We start from the raw sequence: 18276 nt of genomic DNA, 5'->3' as shown, positions 1-18276 counted from the left end.
ACTATTTCCCTCAAGTGTGTTGTGATTTTTATTACTTATAATCTGGTTTAGATAGTGCTGTATATAGAAAAGAGACTTGAAAAGCCTTTGTCTTTTACAGAAACAAAGCATACATATTATTTTATTAAATAATAATAAATGCAAAATTTGTAGAGTGCACACTCGCACTCCTAAAGAGTATGCTCTTAGCCCTTAAGAACAAGAATGAAAACATGGACAGCATACAAGGGACAGAAAACAAATAGCGTATGAACTATAAAAGAATCAACAACTGTACTAAATGAAGGATACAATCAAATACAGAAAACACAAAGAGGAACCAAAAAACAAGAACAAGAGCTGAGATTAACATGATATTGCAAAACGAAGGGTGTGAAAAAAGACAATATACAAATATGTATACACTGATTTATTTTTGTTATTGTGCAGTTAAGCGAACATTTCTTATAGTCATAAAACTGATTTTAGAAAGAAATGATAAATATAAATTCAATTTTATCAGAAATTACTGTTTTGTTTTCTTCCAAGACCAATGTTTGAAGGAAGCATGTTTGGGGAGTATGCCCAGATTGCCTCCTTCCTCTCATCTCAACAGCTGGGAATTATGACTATGGAGCACGATATCTTCCAGCCCACCTTTTACCACAGCAACCTTCATTAATATGCCATGGGGATGGGGACAGAAAGATAAAGAAACTATAACAGAAGAGGGAGTTGTTGGTGATGGACAGTCTTTGTTGGTGGAAGACTTTATTATGGTTGCAGAATTTTCAGAAATTGAGGGACCGAAACCTGTAGTAAGCTGTTTTTTATGTTTCTGCTTTTTAAGAATATGTGTGAGTGTGTTTGTGTGAGAGAGATTGAGAGAGAAAGGAAGGGGCTGTGTAGAGAAAGAGTTACCTGTAAGACCGGGACAAAAAAAAAAATCACTGTCAAGTTTTGCACAGGATCTTTCTGTGTCTTTTCTTCATCTGACATGTACTGGTGACTTATAATTATGATTAATTCCCTTATTAAAAAGAAAAATGTATCCAATTATAAAGTTTATGTAAAATATTCTGTTCATTCCTTTTTTTTAAATATTTGTTTGCAGCTTACAATTCCTAAAGATGGTGGTGAGAGTGTGGATTTAAATTCTCTGTCTGTGAAAATCATGGCTGTTGATCATCAAACAAACTCAGAGTCAGAGTATGTAATTATTTTGCATGTCTGTATATGTCAAACATGGCAGCTTTCAGTCTGCTACTCAACAGTGCAGATGGGATATTACTATTAATAATGCGATAACAGTGTGTGTACTGAAGGCAGTTTTTCATCCTTCTCACCTTCTTACATTTTTTTTTCTGCTTCTTTTCTTTTTTAAAAAATATTTTTCTACCATTTATATCAGTCAAGAGATCAGTGTATCTTGTCCAGTGTATCTTAATCCAGGAAGTTTGTTCTATCACGAAGTGCATTTTATTGTTAGAATGAATCAATCATGAGTATTCACACTTTTAGCATTTAGGGGTCATTTGTTACACCAGACGCATGAAATTAACTTTTATTTTCAGGGGATTCAGCATATCCGAAGACACACAAATAGTACTTTCTGACCATGATACTGGTGTTTATGCATTTGTGAGTAAATTTGTTGTTGAGTTTTAGTCAAGTTAACCACTTTCATAAACAGACTGTGATCTAGGACAGGAAAGACTATGCAAAGTAAATGACTGAAATCACAATTTTGTTTATTCCTTATCTCATACCTCTCTTTTTTTTTTTTTCCTTTTGAGTCATTATTTCATTGTCTCTTTATTCCCCATCTTTTCACCTGCACACTAAGGGCACTCAGCACTAAGCCTTTTATGTATTTTTCTGTCCAGGCTCATCATCTGTTGCTCTATGATAATCAAGCAAGGGGCTTTGTGAGGCCCTACTGTATGGTCTTCGTCACAACAGACTTAAGGTAGACCTTTTGTTGAAACTCATATGCCATCTTTGGTCATCAATTTTGTTATGTTGAGTTTTTTCTTAACATATGCCTGACACAATGGCGTTTCCTCCCAATAAAACATTGACTTAATGTTGCTCACTTTAATATCCTGACTTAGGGGTATAAAATTCAATGGCTTTCTTTTAAAGTTTGGGGTAAAAAAAATCAAGACATGGAGTCAGTATATTTAAAATGAAATGTGGCTGGCAAATTTGAGTCATATTATGTTGATTGTTGAAAGCCATTCCATATTAAATTTGTCTTTTTTTTCAGGAAGATAATGATGTTTTATGAGGAGCTCTCTTCACAGTTCAAAAGAGTGAGTTTGGAATGTGTTTATTTTAGTAACATTATAACAACAGTGATCCTGATAATGGACATTACACCATAAATGTTATTTAAGGTGATGATGTAATGGAGATAATAGTTGTGGTTATGAAAATGAGTTTAGTGATGTTGTACTGACTATGGAGATGTTTAGAGCTAAATTAGCTTAAAACATTTTTGGGTATATTTTGCTGTTAATCATTCAGAAATCTTGTTCTTCTCTCTTGGTAAATTTCTACCCTTTTAGTTATTTTATATAAACCAAAATAAGTCTTTTTTTCAATCCTTTCAGGCTGCAAGATATCTCAAATATGGAAACAGACTGTTGTTTGTGAAGGATCTAGAGAAGCATTTGCAAGACTTAGATCACACAAAAGGTTTTGCAAATTATATGGCAATCTTAAATATGCCTGAAGTTTATGAATGAGCGACGAGAGTATGTGTGCATGCATGCCACAGTCTATTAAACTGAAGATAGGATAAAGTCAAGAAGAGGGACAGGAAAGCTAACTGCCTTACATATGTTTGTATCAGACCTGTTTACCATTACAAATTTTCTGTCATAATCATAGGAATTATGGGAAAGCCGAAAACTTACATTTTATCAATTTGTAACTGATTTAATACACTCAATGAAGATTATAAGTTTTTCAATGGGATACAAGCATTTTTTACAACTAGTACTGCCTGGTCATCCTAAAGAAAACAGCTTTAGTTTGCATGCATGTGCGCTTATCTTTTGCATGTTAACATTGCAAAATGTATCTGGAAAAGCTTCACATTTGTCTTTATGTATGTTCTTTCGTAATCATCCTACTGTGCTTTCTTTAGCTCATTGTGCCTGTGTTCTTCAATATGCTTATTCTAAGTCTTTTTTTTTTTCTTTAACCTTTACTGTTTTTTGCTTTTTATTTTAAACCATATAAAGGTTATTTACTTAACCAAGTTGGAAGAATGAGACTCAAGACAACACACACTCAAGATGAGGAGCAGAATAAAATCCGAGTAAATGCAGAAAATGAGTTGTACAAAGGATTACAAAATATACAGCAGTCCACAATGGAGATAAAAGACATTCTGTCAGTGCTGAAACCTCTTTTGGTGAGTGCCTGTATACTGAATTGCTCTATATGTGTGTGTGTATTTATTTATAAACACTTCTAGACATAGTTACTAACCTCTCAAGCATTTTGTCCATTAGTTAATGGTGCAAATTTTTGTATACTGCCTACAAACTACATGCTTTTTTCTCTATAGTGATAGTCAGAGCTGGTGAAACTGATATTTTTGAGAATCTGAAATATGAGAATGATTGAACACTTTACCAACTTACAAAATATATTGATGAGAGTTTGAAAAAAGAAAAATAACCTTTTTAGTTTGCTGCTGGCAGCATGATAAACGTCTTGAGAGCAGGTTCCGGTGTCTTGAGGAGCGAGCATTTCACCACATTAATGAAGAAGTCACTCAGGCAGACAAGATAAGTCTTCAGGAGGATCGGCTTGTGGATAAAGTCTACAGAAATGTACCATCAGAATGTAAATGTGAGCATCATAGTTTTTTTCTTCTGTTTTTAATATATATGGGTGCGTATGCAGATGTGCATGTGTGTGTACAAGTGTTATGAGTAATTTAGTCTCTGTTATAGAGATATATACAGATAATCCTTCTTTATTTTTTTCCTTAGGTGGATCCCTGCAGGAATCTGGGATTTCTCCTGTTTCTCTCTTTAAGTCATCTACAACTTACACAGTAGGACTTTGAGACTTTTATTTCAGTTCATCATGTTTTGTGGGTTAGAGCGAGGTTCTAGATTTCTTGACATTTTTATGTTGGTCTTCTTTTATGAGCATTCATCCCTATAGGAAGAAAATAAAGGCACATGATAATATTTGGTGACTGATGGTAATAGACACACTTGAAAATTCCAGCTAAATAAAAATGTTTATTCTTATATATGGGTTTTTTATGCTGCTTCAGTTTGTAAATAGCATGCTTGAACCTCACCCGTTCTCAATGACTGAATCGATGACATTTAAGTTGTCAAGTAATTTAAAAAAGAAAAAATTATAATGCATTTTTAGCTGTAGATTGAACAAATGATTTTTTTCCGGCTTAAAGTGGTCTTTGCTAATTTATATTTTATACTGGATAATGCACACACTTTGGAACTTAAACTGTTCTATTAAATATCAAGAAGGTGTTACATTTTCATCATAGATAGCTACCTTTGGATTAATGGACTTATTGTGTTTGTGCATAAAATATAAAAAAATTAAAACCGGAGTAGGATTTTAAATATTCACTGCATTGTTGAAGCTGCTGAGATTTAAAATGTTAAGATTTATGGAGGACAGCGCATTACTTGCTTTACTGCAAAAAATAGCTGCATACTGTCAGGTGTGAATTGTATGTTCTTTAGTACCTTGTAGTTGTACATAGGTGTTTGCTTAAACTTTTTGTTCAGCCTCTTATAGTTGAGACAACCAAATCGAAACGCTTCAACAGTCCATTACGTGGTCTTCATGAACTGTGCTCATGGGGAGCTAAAGAAGGCCTTTACAAGCTAAGATGTATACACGAGGTAATAACGTAGCTCTCGGTCTTTTTTGAAAGTGATAAGTTTTTTTTCTGTTTTAACAGTTTTCTCATTTCAACTCATTATTCTTTTTAGCTCTTATAGCAACCTCTCATATCTCAAAGAAAGTTTTTAATAATCTACCCATTATCTCCCTCTGCTGCTGTTTTGTTTGTCTGGTACAAGCCAGTCAAGATTTACTCTGAAATAGTTTTTATTTCTGTGTTCTGCAGTATTTCAGGAAGGATGCAGCTATTCTTGAAATTGAGAGAAATGAGTCAAGACTTTTGGGTAAGCAAGTCTTTCTCTTTTTTTAAACTATAATTCCATTATTATGCGAGTAATTTTATCTTGAAACAGCTGGCTCTTAGCAAAAGATTTCCCTATCTACCTCCTGACGCAGTCCCGTTCCTCACTCAGAAAGTAGGCAAATCTGTAAGCTTTCAAGTTTGAGTGGAAACAGGAATTTAAATGTAGAAGGATCATACTTGTCAAAATCAGACATTTCCTATAAATCAGTAAAACCCCTACAAGAACAGATTAGTAGAATATTCATATGACCAAGCGCCATTCCCAAATTATGAATTGATTGATTTATTTTAAATTTGACGGAATAGAAATTTAGTCGTGAAATTATCCATGTTAAAATGACACTTCAGTCAAATAGTACAATGTCCTAAGAACAAGCAGTCTTAGCGTTCTCAAAGGTTCAGTAATTAATTAAAGTTTATGTTTCTTGAATTTTCAGATCCCCCAAACTCTGTCATTGCACATGGACAATGTATTACATCCAACTTTTTGTCAGGAGTTGCATTGTAAGGAAAGCTCAGTAATTTTCTTGTTATTTAGAATAAAAATTATAGGTTTCTTAAATTGTAAGTACCATACAATCGTAAAAGTGAAAGAATTATTTGAAGATGCAAAGTATGGCCGATGGGCTGGATGTGGCCCGCGGTCATCTTTTGACCGGACCATTTGCCAAAATGTGAAGTGCACTTGTTTTTGTTTTGTTGTTTTAATTCAGCCTAGGTTAATTTGATTGAAATTTAATTTATCAATTCTAATTTAAATAATTTATCAATACTACTGCATTAGAAATTGGCAGTCTGTAGCATTCTAACACAAAAGATAACAAATAGTACAGCTGATGTGTGATGAAAATTTACAAAACAGTTTTGTCAAAATTGATCTTATTTTTGGTGTGTTGATTTTGTAATATGTTAAAGTTCTGAAGTTAAATGATGCATATTTTCATGCTGTTTTCCAGGCGAGGAATCTCAATGTGCCTTAGCGAGGATAGCAGTAGTATTCTCCTGGCTGCAGGCAGATTACATAAATGGTCATCTTTTGGCTCTGTAAGTTAAAGATCTGTGACCTTTTGTATTTTTGTATTGGTATGACTGGAAAAGCATTGGACTCAGGTTAGATGTAGATTAACTAGCATGCATATAAACAGAAACTTAATCATGGCAAAAACAGTGAAATATTGTAAATGATATCGATTATGTTTATATAGATTTGGTTCTGACTTGTTCCTCTGTCCATGTTTGGAAGCAAAAAGATTGATTTCAAACAGGGAACATTGCTTTCAGTAGTGTTTTTGAAATGTATGGTATCTTAATCTGCTATGTTGACCTGTCTTACAGAATGACACTCTGGAAAGCTTCAAGTCTGTAGATTCTTACCTGTCCTTACAAGATGCAGAAAATGCCTCTTTGGTATCCTTCCAGTCCAACAATAGTTCTGTCGGTGTGACAACAAGGTGAGAGCTATTAGGTATTCTTTATTCACAAAAAAATTAAGCTTCTGCTTTTTCTCTTTTTTAATCTAAATATGTGGTATATCATGTAAGCGACATTCAGCATCATTTAGAAGCAATTAGCAACTCACTCATTTACCCATTTTTTTTTTTCTCTGTCTCTCTCACACACACACACACTTCCCAAACACTCACACTATATATTTGTAATTTTGAGTTTCATATTAACAAGTAGCTGCTCACTTAAGGATTTGTTGTACCTGTTTAAGTGCAAGTGTACAAGACTTCATATCTGCTCCAACCTCTCCACTGGAAGAAGAAGCAATATTTCCTAGTCATTCTTGTAGAGACAATATGACGGCTTGCCTACCTGCTTCAGTAGGAAGTTCAGATCCTTACGGATCAGCAGAGAATGCCTGTACAGTTTCTTTAACAGAAAACATTGAAGAAAAAACTGCATGCAAAAATATATCTCATACTGATGGCACTTCACGTTCTGCAAGTCTTATGGAGAAAGACAGTGCTGTGACAGTGTCTGCTAAGGAAGTTCAAAATAGTTGCTCAAATACAGAAAACTTCAAAATTCCTAGTCCAGAAAACTTCACCATATCCTCAGAAAACCAATTAATTGAACCTCTCAAAGTAAGTAAAGTTTTTTTTTTTTTTTTTTGTAATATTTTTATTAGGAAATGAGAAATAAAATTTTTTAACCAAGAGATGAGAATTTCATGCCTATTTAATGAACATGTTGAAGAACTGATGAATTCTTTTTGGTGTTGTTTCAATTTTTTTATGCTTTATTTCATGTGGAAAAAGACCTGGGAAAAGTGTTCAAATAGATTCTGATGTCACTTGTATCCCTTCATCATATTTAAAGGACTTAACCATACATTACTGGAACATTTGATTATTTCTTTTTTTCAACTCATTTGGAGCAAGTTATACCAAAAGGGACAAAAGAAGATGTGCTTGAATCTGTAAAGCTTACAAATTGTTTGTTCTTCCTTTTTAAGATTGTTGTTCAAGATATCGGACTGTATTGGGTTTTTTTCTTTTTTTTTAACCTAGAATATGGCTTCAGAACAAACCATGTATGGCAAAGAGAAAAAATTAGACCTTTCTGTGATACATTCTAATGCCAAGTCATCAATTGAGGCAAAGGGTGATGATCCAAGTACAGTCTTTGAATGTAGGAAATCATCAGACTCGGGCAACCTGAAGCTAGATTTTTCAGAACCATTTAAAAGTCTTTCAGAAACCCTAATCTGTGAGATGGGTGAGTTTTAGTGTACATTTATCCTTATTTAATTTTATATTTTTCTTGCATCATGTTAAATGCAGATTTTTTTTTTTCATCGTTTTAAATTTATTTAGACCTGATAAGGATGAGAAAAAAATCTTTAAAATTCTTACATGTTAGAAAAAGGCTTAGCAGAAAAACTTTACTTTTAGTTTATTTTAAAGTTACTTTTTATAGGTGGGGGGATTGAAGGTGGTTAGCTGAAGTATATTTCTGCCATGATGCATTTGGTTCAGGTGATGTCTGTTCCAATATTGATGAAAGCATTATGGGGCAGAATAACTGCCCTTTCATCTGCACACCTTCAACTGAAGTTTGTCTCTGGTAAGTTGCTTTGACTTGAAGTTCAAGAATGTAAGATTTTATACTTAATAAAACAGTATTGAGCAAATATTTGAAATTTAGCTTGACATGTCTATGCAGTCAGCTAGACATCATAAAATGCCATTTTTTTAAAAAAAAACTTGTTAAAAAAAATTAGGATAAGTGATTGTAGTCAGTCCATGTCGTGTTCCTACTATAAAGGGAGAAAACTGTGACAATAGAACTTTCAGAACTTATGTGGAAACTTGTGTACAATAGTATTTTTAAATATGGATCAATAATGAAGAGCAGTCATTGTCTGTTTTATATCTTCTTTTCACATTAGGAAGCCACGTAATGGCATCTACACCCTTGGAGATTTTGTTAACTCATTGGGACCTGGTCGGCCTGGTAACTTAGCATGTTGCTGTTTTTTTTAAATTTGCCCTTGTTTTTCTTTCTTTCCCAATCATTCAATGAAATCCGCCATCATTTTTCAGTCATCATGAAAATACTGAAATCTAGATCTGCATTTTAATGAATTTTTCCAGGTTTCTAATTTGGATGCTGTTGTGTCCTACTGGTTTTCTTTGCCAGTGATTGAAATTTGCATGAACATTAATTTCATTTTACTGCTGAGAATTAATAAGAATCATTTTATCTTTTCAAATATTTGAGCATTTCTACGGTTTATTTTTTATGGTAAAAGAAGTTTAATGCTATTTCTTTTTTAATGTTTCATAATCACAACTAACTAGAAACACCACTTGATATTTTTGTTACAGGTTATGGAATATGTGAGGTTCTAGGTACATATAGTGGGCTTCAGCCTTTGCTTTTTAGTCTTATGACAGGACGCACTGTATTGATAGTAGGACCAACTAGATTGGAAACAGAGGTTACCAGAATTGTCACAGCATTATCCCTCTTCCTGGCTGATACCCCGAGGTCTGTTTTTAAATTCATGTGCTTATGTTTCTGTATTGTGAATCCATTTTTTAAATTAGTCAATAGAAATTAATCTATTAGTATTAATTAATATATTATTTAATCAATCTGTTAATTATTGTGATGAAGATGAAAAAAATATGAAGAGGTAGTCAAGATATTACTTAAAGTATTGTTCTGGAAGAGTTGTAGTTCACAATTTGCAGAAAACACCACTGTGTAGTAGACTGTAGTTTTTGTCTTGCTAGTCCATTTTTTAAAGAGAGATGAGAAATTTATTAACATTAAATATTATTTATCTATTAATACAAGTATTAGTATCATGATGAAGATGAAGAATATATGAAAATGTAGTTATAAAGTGTTATTCTTAAGATTGATTGTTCACAATTTGCAGAAAACACCACTGTGTAGTAGACTGGATGAACAGGCCATTGAAACTGACTGACCTCACACGAATTCGACTGGCAGGAATCTGCCGATCTGAGAAACGATCCTTAGACGTAATGATTCCCTCAGCTGTAAAGGTAAAAATCTTCAAGATATATTTATAGTAACTGATTGGATTACTAGTGAGCAGTAATCATGCTGTTCCTAAATGCTTTCGTCCATGTAAGAACTGATCTTTTAGTTATAAAATAACTGAATTTATCTTAATTGCTCATTTCATCTTAATTCTTGAGAGAATTTATGATGCTGTGCATATATATTGGTCACCCATCATGCATTTGCTATATAACTACATATCTAGTTAATAATGTGTTTATATATATATACTCATGAAAATCTTTTTCTTGCAGCAGTACAGTTCTATATTTGATGTGGAACGTCGAGTTCTGACCGCTCCAGCCTACCAGGTTATGTTTTACATAATGTTGTAATGTTGAAGCATTTAAACAGAACAATGTATTTTGTAATGTGTGTTTGTGTGTTCTTACGTTCATACATACATGTATGTATAATACAAGTACACAAGTACATGCCATTTTCTTTATATGCATGCATTTCTGTGTTTCTGGTTAAAATTCCAAGATATAATAGCCTTTCCTTTTTTGTTTTGTAATACAGGGTAACCTTCTGAATGTTGTTATTCAGCAAAAAAAGTCATTCAAGACAGATGCACCGTATGTGACATTTATCCAGACGTAAGTTTTTGTGACAATTTACCAAAGTTTCACTAAAACCCCAAAAAGTAGACACTAAAACATCCATGTCTTTGCTAGCTTTACTGAATTATTTAACCAAAGTACAGGCAGCCTAAACAGAGCAATTTAAAGAAAGTCAACAAGAATTAAAAATAAATGGTCAGACTCATACCCAAAAAGATATTTTAGATGAAAAATCCAAATCTTTTTTTTATGGAAACAGGTAATTAATTTTTTAGCAGTTGCTAATACCAACAGATGCAAATTGTCATGGCTGTTATAGAAGTAAAAAGCATGATACAACTTCTTGTCACCATCACCATCCTCTTTACTTGCCGATTACCTGCGCTATTGAAAAGATTAAGAGAACTTGCACCATGATTTGCTATATTGATGATCGAGTCTTTTAACTTGATGTTTTCTTATTTTTTTAGGTGGCTAATGGAAATAGCATCGAAAGCTTTTATCTTTTATCATTCCTTTTGCCTGGGAGATGCAGGTGCACAAATTCAGTGAGTAGAAACTTTCCCTGATGGACAGCTCAGTCTGGCCTAGTCATAGTCTCCTTTTTGTCCCTTCACTTTCTTTGACATTCCTGCCATATACTGTTACAAAGTCAACTTTTAATTCAGTAATCTCATGTTCCTTTAAATTTTCAATCCACGAGCCACCCTTTTACACATCCATCGCCACCACTACGTCGTTTCATTCTCTAGTGTTCATTTGGTTTACCGCTAATAAAGACACATCATATAGTAATACATAAACACTTCACACCATACACACATAAACACTAAATATATAATACAATGGAGAATATGGTTCCTTGCTGCATCCCCTTTTAGCAAAAAAGGTTTTTTTTCCCCACGAGAGTAGTAAATATCTAGTGGTGTTTTTTAGGTGTAGTCGCTACCTCCGGGTATAAGCCTTTCATGAAAAATCTTGTTCTCATTTTTGTTGTTACCGTTGAGTACAGCACCCACTACCACACGTGTGTATACTTGCCACTCCACATCCAACCCTTCTCCCACACACACACACTTGTGTTCTGGCTGCCACCATCCCCCCTCGTTAATAACAGTTTTTATTACTCATCCTTGTCGAGTCCTCGCTCGCTCGCTTGCTGTCCGCAGTGGTTCAGCAGTTCTCGAGATGACATTTATTACTTCATTGATATTAACTTCGGAATGAATCTGTCTTTTCCAGCGCGTTTCCTGTCTCCTCTGCTATCCTTTTTAACCTGTATATGGAGATCAACGGTACACCTTGTTTGAAATTTATTCACGTTTGACCGACATTATGGTCTCTGCGCGTTACGTCTGTGTGTGCGCACGCGCGTGTGCCGTCATCAGACTGTCTCTTGGTCACGGTTTTATTGGCCACAACTTTCCAATCATCTGATGAAAATTCTGATCAGCTATGTTTATGAATGAAGATGTTGAGTACCAGGCCGATTGTAATGTAGTTCGTCGCCGTGTTAGGTACCACGATGAGGTCGCATGCTGTATATAATGGCTACCAGTAAATAATCCTTCGTCTCAATAATTAAACATTATATGAACTGAAACCACCACTATATATGCATCTGTGTGTATGCGTGTGTGCATGTATCGTGAAATGTTTCTGCAAAAGTTCATCCTGTTCGTAGCAACATCCGTTGATTCATTGTATTCGCCTCGCAGGGGGTATTATTACTCTCATCCTCAAGGACTCCGGCCCCCAAAACTGCGATCTCTCGAGCATGAAAACGCAATACTCGTGCGTCCTGATGCGAGTTTGGTCTGCCGAGCCCCTACCGGGTGTTGTGAGCGACATAATGGAACACTGTGGTCCACCCCCTGCAACCGTTTCCCGGCGAACTGCCTGATCAAAGAGTGGGATTAGTTCCCTTTCTGCGGTGTCTTGTTGACTTCTGAAAGGAGATGCTAGCAGGAGGCTTAACTGGGAGCTAATATTTTTTATTAACCAGATATGCAGCTCGGGAATTGATGTGAAAATGATATCTGGGTGGAAAATGGAGCAGTGGAAAAAGGTCATTGCACTTAAAAGAAAAAAAGTTTTGTAGGTTAAACACAGTAGTTCATTATATATTCTCGATTAAAATAGTACTTACAATCAGTATTTGATTTCCTGCATTGAAATATTGGCAATTCCTTCATGCGCACCGTCCTTTCCCCAGAAAGAGAGATAAATGAAGTGAAGGAGACGGGAAGGGGAGAGGTAGTTATATAGAATTGGAGAGGGTGAGGATGAGCAGGTGAAGTGCGCGTGTATGTTGGAGAGCGCTGTCAACAGAACTGTCATTACCGCCATGAGGACTTTTATTTCCAGGAGCCAAAGTCTTGAGAGGCATCGACAACAGTACAACAGCACTGTAAGCAGCCTGATGACCCGCCTTGGGGTCAAAGACGACGACATTCTCATTATTGAGGTAACGTGCGTTAGAGTGAAATTCTCTTCCCCACCCTTCTCTCTCTTTGTTGTTCTCTCTCTCACACACACTCACGCACATTTGGTGTCTGAATGTGCGAGGTGATCATCCCTTAATTCATCTCTATCATAGTAGATGCCTTAGCCCCAGGGCGTCGGATGCTGTTAACTTCTGCTCTCATTATCTTTTCTTTTTCGGTTCTCTGCCCTTCCCTGGGATGCCTCCCCATTTCTTCTTCTGCCTCTTATTCACTGTACTGTCGCCAGTCTCGTGTTTGCAAGACCTGATTAGTGTCAGATATCATTATCTTTACTGATAAACATGAAAAGAATCAACTCCCTTCGTTGCTAATCAAGATATTTCCAATGGTCTTCGTAACAAAAGCTTCATAGAACAAGAGCCTGTAAACCTTCAGGGAAAAACGGGACGATCGGTGCAGACACTTGCTACAGATAAAACAATAGTCCTGCCAATATCCTGCTAAGATATCATCATTTATGATCGGAAATGGCCTGGTATTTTAGATTGCTCATCATTCACGTCTTGATTTTTTTGTTCTCCCCATCTTTTATATATGACTTCCAATATGAGGATGCATGTTCGTATCCTTTCCACGCTCACACACATACACACTGCACCCCTTCTCTGCCAGTTTTTCGATCTCTAGCTTCGTCCATTTTCAGTCTTTTCCTCCGTCTGTGCCAGTCGCACTTTCATGCAGGTGGTCTCTCTTTCAATTTTTTGTTTAGACATCGATGCTCAGTTACATTTGTCGAGTTAATTTAATTTCCATTTCTGGAAAGAAAAAGAAGTTGATACCTGAATAACTGTTAGACCTGTGTGTGACCTGATGGCTGAAATGGAATGGACTGAGAATAGACCGCCTTACAGTTTCGCTCTTAACATGATCTTTTGAAAAACATCTAGTACGATGATTTTCTATTTAAGATCACATGACTTCATGGTTCCTGATATCTGGCAAAACATTCGACCCCCAAAATCTTTTTTTTTTTTTTATTTTTATAAGGGTAGGAAATCTTCAGGGGGCTTTATACCTCCTGTCCATAATTGCAGTTGGTCTTAAAAGCTTGCGGCAACCAGAATTTTTTGATAGAGCAAAATCAGCTTTAAGCTTTTTCCTGGAAATAAACCCAACCCAAAAGCAAGTGTTCATGAACAGACCTGTCGCTTATTTAAAAGACCATTTATTCATCAAAACGTTAGTTTCTAGGAAATGTAATTGTCTTTTATTTGTTCCATTGACCTCTCTGTTTTTCGCAGCATCTTGCAGAGAAAGTGAAAATGTCACAGCTAGAACCTCAAATCTGGGCAGCTGTAGACAAAGGTAATTTGCTTTTGATTGCTGTCAGTAACATAGTTTTTTAATTTACAGGGAAATGTGAGGTGCAGATGTAATTAAACCACACAACCTTTTACATACCAAAGCTTGATCAAGTGTATTTACCAAGTTTTGCTTTTCTTTCAGAGGAAATACTTTCAGTTAAGTCTTGTTGTTTTCACCTGTTTGCAAGTCTGTGCTTTGATGATATTTTATATTTTGCATGCAAAGAGAACTTTCATTCGTTGGATTTTCTTACATTTTTTAAACGGGCGCTTCCTGTATGCGTACTTAAACCAAAGGTTTAGCATTAAGTATCTTTGTTTAAACTAAACTTTTTTCCAAAAATCCGTTTTCAAAACGTGGTTGATTAAATTTTCTGTAATTAAACGATTTGCTTGTTTAAATTCTATATTAACAAATCCTTGCCGTTCTGATTTATCGATATGAGCAGGTGGGTGGGTTTGTCATCATAGCCTCATTTGACTGGAAGTCCTTAGGTAAGGGCTATGAAGTTAAAGGGTCGAAATGCTAGATCTTTCCGGTGTCTTTTTCGTGTTATATTTTTGTAAAAAAAAAGAATCCACGTATCATTTTTTCCCTCGTTTCGTTTTTGTGATGTTCTCGACATTCTTTTCCTCCTGTCTTTCAGGTGCCATCGTCCAACCCGTGCGGATCGCCAGTGGAGGGTGTCAGACATCGCGATGCTGAGCGAGAATTTGTCAGAAGTGACTTTGACACGGTCCGTGACCGCAACATCTTCAACATGTTTTCACTGTGAGGTGCAGTCCCACCTCACCTTACAAAGGATCACGTGACAGTACTTGCCGCCACGTCGCCACCAGACTGTGGGTGGGGTCTGCTCTCTCGTGCTGAAGATTTCGCTGACCCACCTTTTCACATCTTGACTGTGAAAAATAAGAAAAGGCATTTGACTGTTTTACAGTATTTCAGTTTCAGAGACGCATCTGAATATTCTGCAGCATTATCAATTTCGGAGGCATTTTCAGAGGGATGTTTCTTGTGGTTGTTTGGCAAACTTGTGGCGTCATGGCAGAGAACACAGACATAAAGCTAATTGTTGTGCTTTAGAATTCAGCACAACTCGATGAGAAGAGTGGGAGAATAATTGTGATTGTGAATATAGAGGCTTCACAGTTTTGAGTTGGTCATCTTTCGTCATTAATTCTACGGAATCCACGCACTTCCGCACATTCAAGACGATGGACCAAGTTTGAAAAGGACGAACAATTCGCTTGCAAAAAACAAAAATCTGTTACTACATAGAAATGACAGATACAAGAAAATACTGTGCACGTATGTACTGTTATCATTATAAACAAAAAGTAAAACCATCAAACATACAGATCAAAATTTATACCTTTCTAACTTTCTGTCGCTCTTGTAGATGTTGCCTTAGGAAAGGAATCAAAAGTCGCGTGGTCTGACACAACCAGTCAGCGCGCGCTATGTGTTAATCAGTCCGACGACACTGTCGGTCAGAAAAGGCACCCCGTGCTTCTTCCTCTTCATTTCTAGCTTCATCAGCAGCTCATCTACGTATTGGGATCTCTTTAAAAAAAAAGTTGTGGGCGGTAGTGGTGAAAGGGGCTCTGAACTGTTTCACCAGCTGCTTGAGAATCTTATAGCATTAATAGTCGATGGTGATGATACTGGTGGTGGTGGATGCATAATTTGGATAATAGATTATTTGTTTAAACAAATGTGTCCTGCCCACCTCATTTGCGCAGATATTACCCACCGCAAAGCTCAGAAAGGATATACGGAAGTGGAGGAGGCGGGTAAAATTATCTAACGGAGAGTATATGGTCCTTAAAACCTACTTATTCATAACCAGGTCAAGAGCACACATCGGGTAAACGCCACTCTTCGCCGTTTATTTCGAGACTGGTGTCTCGCATTTTAAGGCAACCTTTCTTTTTTTTGCATCAGACGACTTTCGTGTGAATATGTTTGCGTACGTGCGTGTGTGAGTGGCACGTCGAATGGCATTGCTGGTAACGATTCCTTTAGGATTAGGTTAACAATGGGGAAAGTTTGTGTAAACAAGCAGTGAGTTAAGTGTTTTCGTTTAATGTTTTGCTTGTAATGTGTACTTGATGAAATCGTTGGTGGATGGGGCTGGCGCAATTAAAAAAAAAAAATAAGGGAGACGGGTTTCGGCGAAAAAAAAAAGAATGAGAGTTAGGGATGCGAAGCTGCAAGAAGTGTGACTTGTACGGTGCTTTCTCCTGGGTGCAGGCATAACTCTGCCAAAAGTTTGTTGCTATTGTGAGCCGACAGGTGGCAGCACGAGTCAAGAAAGGTTGCTGCGAAACTGAGTGAGAGAGGTAACGGAAGGTAAGACAAAGGAAAGGAAGTAGTACGAAAAAAATGACACATTCCCGTGGAAAGTCGGTTGGGCCTCGCCTGTCAGCGTGGGTTTGTCTGGAAAATAAAAAAAAAAAAGATAAAAAACCTTAAATGTGTGTTCATGAGTAGGGTATGGTTTATCCTTGTTTCGTATATTTCTGTGGTGTTTAGCTTGTTTTATTTTGTTTTTGTCGGATAAAGGGATTTGCTGGTCTTAAGGAGAGTTTTGTTGTCTGCGATGAGGTCATTTGAGAGAGAGAGAGTGCTTGTGTGTGGAAGTTAGATGGGCGGAAGGTAAAGTTTATGCAGTCCTTGGTAGCGACCACCAGTAATAAACAAAGTTTTAAAGTGGTAATATCGCGCGTCTTCCACACTCACATATGCACACCATCCGAGTATTTTGATTGCACAGCTGTGAGACAGACTACTGGAAACAGTCCCACATATAATCCGTGTGTGCGTTTGTCTTTACCTCGCCATCGACACGTCAGGTGGCGCAACGGTCAGCGCCTGTCACCCAATACAGTGAGGACTGCCTGCCGTGGGTTCAAATCTCGTCTCGGGCACGCGGTTATTTGACATCTGTTTACAGGGCTGGCTGCCTTGCCATGATATAGTCTTAGTTGCTGGCTCGGCATAAAACATCATTTCCCTCTCTCCTCCGCCATCGACACATCTTTAATTCGCGCACAGTTGACCAGGATAGCCCTCCTGTCGGCGGACAACAAAAAATAAAATAAAAAATATACACGGCCTATTTTCAGGGATTAAGTTGCCTGTTTTCCAAACGCTGACATGGTGGAAGTAGATCCCACACGCCGCTTCATCCGGGACATCGCACATCCTCATAACTATTCTTCAGCTTAGGGTCTGTAATCATCATTCCCATCCCTTCCATCCCCCGACACTTTCACATGCCCAATAAATTTGACTTGGAACTGGGCTACAGTAACGGTGAGGGGTAGGAGAAGGAAGACGGGATCAGGTGCTCAACGGCGCCCACCCTGGGAGAGATGGCGTCACTGGACTCGTTGCTGCTGAGCCCCTAGCGGCGAGCAGACGACCGTGAGCAGCAGCAGCATCCGCCGCCTCGTGCTGGTTACCGCTGCTACCTGTCTTTAAAGACTTGGACGAAATCACAGTTAACCTGTCTCAACGACAACGTGCGCTGGATGTCCTGCTTGTTGAAGCATCTTCGAGGGCTTGGACCGGGCGTGGGGCAACTCTCTTGTACAGGGGCGGTCTTAGGCAAAACCTGAGGTGAATATATGACTTCTAAAACGAAAACATGGAGATGTTTGTTTTGTTTTTTTAAATAGAAGTGGAAGTAGGGGGAGATGAAGCGGAGGTTTTGCAGGTGGCTAATAAATAGTCGAGCTAACCCCGTTGTCAACCTTACTTCGTGTTGAGTACATGAAAAGACAACTGAAGCTTGTCAAATAAGCGTTGTGAAATCTTTAATAAATTAAGATAAATTTACAAATATGGTTGACTAAGCTCTATTTGTCTTTTTGTGTACGTAGAATGATAAATGGGGGCTGACAAAACCTTGTTGTGCCTATCCTAGAAGTAAATTAATAGCTTCTAATTATAGTTTCTGCACTCTCACCTGTTGAGCATAAAGCAGTCACTTGTCACATAATAAGTTTGTAAACATCTTGTAATGTGAGGTGAAAATCGCACACAAACGTTTCATGGGCCGAAGTTATGAAGCGAGAGTAAGTCGCTTTCCCAGGGCAACATGGGAAACTGAAGGAAGCCTCTTGTTTTCGTAGTTACAATGCCATGTCCACACCCC

General features: G+C 36.9%; 1 protein-coding gene across 1 annotated transcript; it reads left to right on the top strand.

Annotated features, from left to right (window-relative positions):
- The first annotated feature begins 662 nt into the window (after positions 1–662).
- On the top strand, positions 663–16696 carry LOC112566536 (guanine nucleotide exchange protein SMCR8-like). Its single transcript, XM_025242763.1, has 26 exons — positions 663–797; positions 1094–1188; positions 1554–1620; positions 1866–1948; positions 2249–2294; positions 2595–2679; positions 3231–3403; positions 3696–3846; positions 3990–4054; positions 4770–4886; positions 5114–5171; positions 5629–5695; positions 6148–6235; positions 6527–6642; positions 6909–7281; positions 7708–7915; positions 8176–8263; positions 8589–8653; positions 9028–9190; positions 9588–9717; positions 9991–10047; positions 10259–10335; positions 10770–10847; positions 12667–12766; positions 14048–14111; positions 14758–16696. The coding sequence occupies exons 1-26, from the start codon at positions 663–665 to the stop codon at positions 14814–14816; spliced, it is 2808 nt and encodes a 935-aa protein (XP_025098548.1). The 3' UTR covers positions 14817–16696.
- The last annotated feature ends 1580 nt before the right edge of the window (positions 16697–18276 follow it).

This window comes from Pomacea canaliculata, linkage group LG6, assembly GCF_003073045.1.
Source record: "Pomacea canaliculata isolate SZHN2017 linkage group LG6, ASM307304v1, whole genome shotgun sequence".
Classification (NCBI taxonomy): domain Eukaryota; kingdom Metazoa; phylum Mollusca; class Gastropoda; order Architaenioglossa; family Ampullariidae; genus Pomacea; species Pomacea canaliculata.
This window is presented reverse-complemented; position numbering and strand designations above follow the sequence as displayed.

What these genes read in the sequence shown, in the direction of transcription:
- LOC112566536 (XM_025242763.1), top strand. Translation starts at nt 663, where the DNA reads ATGCCATGGGGATGGGGACAGAAAGATAAAGAAACTATAACAGAAGAG. An exon ending in CAGTGCTGAAACCTCTTTTG is followed by an intron (nt 3,404 to 3,695) that starts GTGAGTGCCTGT and finishes TGCTGCTGGCAG; the next exon opens with CATGATAAACGTCTTGAGAG. An exon ending in TTCCTGGCTGATACCCCGAG is followed by an intron (nt 9,191 to 9,587) that starts GTCTGTTTTTAA and finishes CACAATTTGCAG; the next exon opens with AAAACACCACTGTGTAGTAG.